Source organism: Symphodus melops (assembly GCF_947650265.1).
Source record: "Symphodus melops genome assembly, chromosome: 6".
Taxonomy (NCBI): domain Eukaryota; kingdom Metazoa; phylum Chordata; class Actinopteri; order Labriformes; family Labridae; genus Symphodus; species Symphodus melops.
This window is the reverse complement of record NC_136696.1, coordinates 2151610-2156609: the sequence shown is the minus strand read 5'-3', so window position 1 is coordinate 2156609 and position 5000 is coordinate 2151610. Positions and strand designations below refer to the sequence as shown.

General features: G+C 44.2%; 2 protein-coding genes across 3 annotated transcripts in view; one reads left to right on the top strand and one right to left on the bottom strand.

Moving 5' to 3' along the window:
* The window catches only part of nup205 (nucleoporin 205), a 14513-nt gene extending 13910 nt beyond the window's left edge, over positions 1-603 (bottom strand). The window contains exon 1 of one of the 2 annotated variants that reach the window (XM_079345993.1): positions 488-603. In XM_079345993.1, the coding sequence (XP_079202119.1) occupies positions 488-515 (28 nt within the window). In that variant the 5' untranslated portion in view covers positions 516-603. The other variant, XM_079345992.1, reaches the window with a different exon arrangement.
* A 321-nt stretch (positions 604-924) lies between these two features.
* Positions 925-5000, top strand: part of agk (acylglycerol kinase) — a 4861-nt gene continuing 785 nt past the window's right edge. The window contains exons 1-11 of the mRNA XM_079346033.1: positions 925-1181; positions 1446-1485; positions 1693-1772; positions 2150-2225; positions 2300-2425; positions 2528-2622; positions 2704-2773; positions 3430-3509; positions 3585-3642; positions 3919-4066; positions 4904-5000. The exon at positions 4904-5000 is cut by the window's right edge and continues 1 nt beyond it. Coding sequence (XP_079202159.1) covers positions 1072-1181; positions 1446-1485; positions 1693-1772; positions 2150-2225; positions 2300-2425; positions 2528-2622; positions 2704-2773; positions 3430-3509; positions 3585-3642; positions 3919-4066; positions 4904-5000 — 980 coding nt within the window. The 5' untranslated portion in view covers positions 925-1071. The remainder of the gene's footprint in view (positions 1182-1445; positions 1486-1692; positions 1773-2149; positions 2226-2299; positions 2426-2527; positions 2623-2703; positions 2774-3429; positions 3510-3584; positions 3643-3918; positions 4067-4903) is intronic.

Below are 5000 nucleotides of genomic sequence, written 5' to 3'. Positions count from 1 at the left end.
ACAGTACTGAAACAGTGCGTTGCGCTGGTATAGAAACAGATATTTATATAATTAAGAGAGTTCCTAATAAAGTTTAATAATCTGACATCTTAACAAAAACATCAACAGAGCCAACACACTGATTCAGTTAGTTTCACTTTCTTTTGAAACAATAATAATAATAAACTTCATTTTATATTTCAGATTATTTAAAGCGTCGTGTTTTCTTCATCACGTCAGAGAACCTGCAGTGTGATTAACGCTGTTTAATTACCTGTAAAATCCCCTTTTTCCAACCACTTTAACACAACGTGTATCTTCATGCTAAGCTAAGTTAGCCTGAACTTGGGTGAACCGTCACCATGACGACTAACCACGACACGCGACACACCGGGCAGCACGAGGCGAACACAGGTGTGTTTATGTGGAGGATAAAAAAAGACTACATGCCACGGATAAAACCAAACGACTTATAACTTTAATTTGATTCAACAACTGCGACTCCTACCTGAATTTACCGCCATCTGAGCCGCCATGATACGCCGGAGAGTCGGACCGGAAGTCGAAGTGTCCGCCGGAGCGAAATCTAAAAAGATAAACTCTTTTAATTCGGTGATGTCAGGAAAGAAAAGCAATTAATACACACCCTACTTAATATCTATGTTCAGTGCGCCAAATTGATATGAAAGTTATATTTATATGATTAAAATTTAAAACTTAAATTTTCAGGCGGGGTCCTTACACTGTTTCAGCAGCGCATGGGAGTTGTAGTTTTTGTATGAAAATGGTCTAACGAGACACATTAACACGACTGTGACCCATTTAACGTCAATTTGATTCCACGCCGGCTTTCAAAAAATATTATTTATATTAAAATTTGACAAATAAATGTTTGTGTGTCGCGTTAAAGATCAACATGCCCCAACATTGGTTCCGCCCTGTGTTTTATCCGGGGCTGTTTTGGCGTTACACCCAAGATGTCCACACGCTCTCTCTCTCTCTCTCCTGACCGCTGATATGGATATCTGTCATTCGTGACTGTAAATGTAACACCTTGATTTGAACATATCTGTGGGCCTTTGGATCGGAAACATGGCCCGGGTTGTCAAAGTGTTCCGGACTCTGCGGAATCACTGGAAGAAGTCCACGTTCGCTGTGTGCGTGCTGTCTTATGGGGGTCACTGGCTGTACGGGAAACACTGGTGAGCTCTTCTTCGGCTTATTATTGGGAATAACACTCTGTTGTTATTACATGTTATATCTGGAGGCAGATATGTGATGACTGAATAAACGTACTTATGTGTCCTTATTGTTCTGCAGACTCTGAATCATCATTAACCCGCAAACAGGGTGTGTGTAAAGTGTGTGTGTGTGTGTGTGTGTGTGTGTGTGAAGTGTGTGTAGAGGAAATGTAAAGTTTGCTGTTTCTGTCTTTGTCTCATGTTTCCTGTCTTCTTTATTCTCAGTGATAATCTTCTGCGGAGAGAGGCGTGTCTCCTCGCCAGGGTAAAACAACAACAACAACACATTTCTCAATTATTATTTTTTTTGCACATTAATTTCCAGCATATTAATTACATATGCTGAAATATTAATAATATGTGCTATTAGATATATTATATTAATAGCATATTATTAATTCCAGCATATTAAATTCCAGTTTTAAAAACATTTTTTTTATTTTTTAAATGTTCTCATCTTTGTCTCTTTCAGGAGTTTGGTCGTCAGCAGATCGAGCCACAAGCGCGCCTGAGGAAGGCCACGGTGGTTTTAAACCCAGCCGCCTGCAGCGGGTAAGACGACAGAGATGTTTAAAAAAAAAAAAGAAACCTCTCATTGGAGCTACTCGACTCACTCAGGTCCTCGTACTCAGGTGATACGAGGACAAGCTATGATTGAATATGATGAAAGACTGAGACGTGAGTAACAACACTGAAGCTGCAGAGAAAGCTTCTCGGTGGCGTTAGATCAAGGTGGTGGGGGGGGGGGTCAGATGATCAAAGACCAGAAACCCCTGATGACCCGTAATGAACACAAGTGAAGCTCACTAAATTTGCATCACGGTGTGGGAGGAGAAGGCGACACCTCCACATCGATTTGAACCGTCCATATTTGTATTCGAGGTTTCGTATCATCAGAAGGATGAAGGACCTCTGTTTGTGCTCCCCAGGAAAGCCAACAACCTGTTTGAGAAGAACGCCGCGCCCATATTACACCTGGCTGGAGTGGAGATCACGATCGTAAAGGTACGCTGAAGTCCGTCGAGGGTTTTAAGAGATCGTAGAGGACGTGTGATTACATGTCCTCTGTTTCTCTACAGACGGATTACGAAGGACAGGCCAAGAAACTGATGGAGTTCATGGAGCAGACGGACATGCTGATCGTTGCCGGGGGAGACGGCACCCTGCAGGAGGTCATCACAGGTCTACTGCGGAGGCCGGATCAGGTGAGCCTCTCATAGGTCTCCTGTTTATCTCTTATAATTTAGTTCAGCTACTTAAGAAGGACAGCTCGATTAAACTGTCTCTTCTCAACGTTTATCCCACAGGACACATTCAGCAGCACTCCGATAGGATTCATCCCGCTGGGCGCTCACAACTCCCTGAGTCCGAGTCTTCACCTTCTCAGTGACAACAAGGTCAAGTAAGTGGCTCGTCGACGTCATGCATCCAGATTCAAATCGAACACAACAACGCGATGAGCCGCCTCCTTCCATTTTCACAGAGACATAACGTCAGCAACACTGTCCATCCTGAGGGGAGAGACGGTTCCCCTGGACGTGCTCCAGATCAAAGTGAGTGACTCGCTCTCTTTAGCATTAAAGGTCACATGACCTCCTCCTCTTCTTCAGGTGAAATCAGTGTCCTCGCTCCTCTTCATCATGTGTGTGAAGTGTGTTGTTGTAAATCCACTCTGATCCTGTATTTGATCATGTCTATAAACCCCTCTATTTCAGCCCTGCTCAGAACAGGCTGTTTCTGTGTCTGTAGCTTTAAATATGTAAATGAGCTGTGTCTGGCCACGCCCCCTCTCTGGAAGGGCTCGGGTGTACTCGCTGCTTTCTGGCTCCATGTCCTATTGTTTACGGTGAGAAGGCAGACTAAGAGGACAGAACAAACACCTAGCTGTGGGAGTGTCACCCACCTGGGGGAGGGGCTACTGCCCTTTGTGATGTCATGAAGGGAACATCTCCAAACGGCCTGTTTGAGCACACATTTTCTGAAAAATGGAGCAGGCAGAGGATGGAGAGGATGGACTTCTCTCATCAGTGGGGGGTTGTAGACAGACTAGAGACATGTTAGAGGAACATGGAGGAGAGGATTTTACATGTGACCTTTAAACAAAAATATCGACGCCTCCATGAGACGACAGAGCAGAAGTGTGCGGAGACGTTTAATGTGACAGGAACTTTAAATTTACGTGTGTTTCTGTTTTTTGTTTTTTTTCTAGGGGGAGAAAGAGCAGCCGGTCTTCGCTCTGATGGGACTACGTTGGGGCGCTTTCAGAGATGTTGCAGCAACAATCAGCAAGTAAGACCTCACCTTGATTCAGATCACCTCACGTTTCCCCTGAACAAACGAGTGACCTTCAGTTTCTCTCTGTAGGTACTGGTACCTCGGACCGCTGAAGACAAATGCAGCACATTGGTTTAGTACTCTACGGGTAAGACTTGTATGGCAAAGACGCCGTGTCCTCCACCAGGGGTGACAGAGAGACTCTAATTTTCTGACTTTGCTGAGTTCCTCTCTCCATCCAGAGGTTGTTTCAGTAGCTGTTTTCACTCCTGGAACAAACTCGGACTGGAGGGGGGAGTTCGTCTGTGGAAACGGCTTCAGTCTCATTTTTAATGTCACTGATAAAAACACATCCTCTGGATGTCCTTTAGACGTCATCAGGTTGTCTCTATGTGTCTTGTCTCCCTCTCTGGTCCTGGATCAGGAGTGGCCTCTGGTCAGGGACGTCGTCGTGTCTTTCACCGCTCCCAGCCTCCGGCCGCCTGATCTGCCTCCTCAGAAACCCACCAGACCCAACCTGCTGTACCGCATCAAGCGCCGGCTGCAGAACTACTGGAACCCCCCCGTTGAAGGTAGATAGAGCTTGTGTGTGTGTGTGTGTGTGTGTGTGTGTGTGTGTGTGTGTGTGTGTGTGTGTGTGTGTGTGTGTGTGTGTGTGTGTGTGTGTGTGTGTGTGTGTGTGTGTGTGTGTGTGTGTGTGTGTGTGTGTGTGTGTGTGTGTGTGTGTGTGTGTGTGTGTGTGTGTGTGTGGCACCTGCTATGTCGTGCTCCAAAAAACGTACGAAACGTAATTTGAACTCGTACACTTGTAACGCCATTGATTGATTGATTGACTGATTGATTGATTACATCAAACAAAATAAAAATCTTGAAAATACAAAAAGTTAAAATTATTTAAGAAAAACAAGATGTGCCTGAAAAGGAGCAGGAAGAAGAACTTGTTTAATCCCTCCCACTTTTTTCATCAGCTCAACGATCAATATATATATTAAATTAACTTCCTGTGATCCTCATAGTCTCTCTCTATATCCAATCTATCCATTTACAATGTGCTTGATATTTACAGTCTGCTGATTTGTAATAAATATATATATATATAAGTAGATACACTATGATTTTTTAAATTCATATATTTATACAATCCATATATCTATATGTGTTCGTGTGATCAACATGAACGACAACAAAAAGATTCAGTGTTTGTCGGACGGTGAATCAAATTCATCTTCACGATTTAAACGACAGAAAACAAAAATAAATCTGAGGACTCCTCCTCTCACACACTCGTAGAACGACAGCATGTCGCCTCTGGTTTCTGAAGAGTCTGACACACACACACAGCATCACACACACACACACCCGATCCTGACGCTGGACTTTAAGGTGGTTCTGTTTGTGTGTTTGCTCAGAGCCTCCAAAAGTGGAGGAGCCGGAGGAGTGGAAGGAGCAGCAGCTGTCCACGCTGGAGCTGTTTGTTCAAACGCACAACAAAAACCCCGTGCAGAG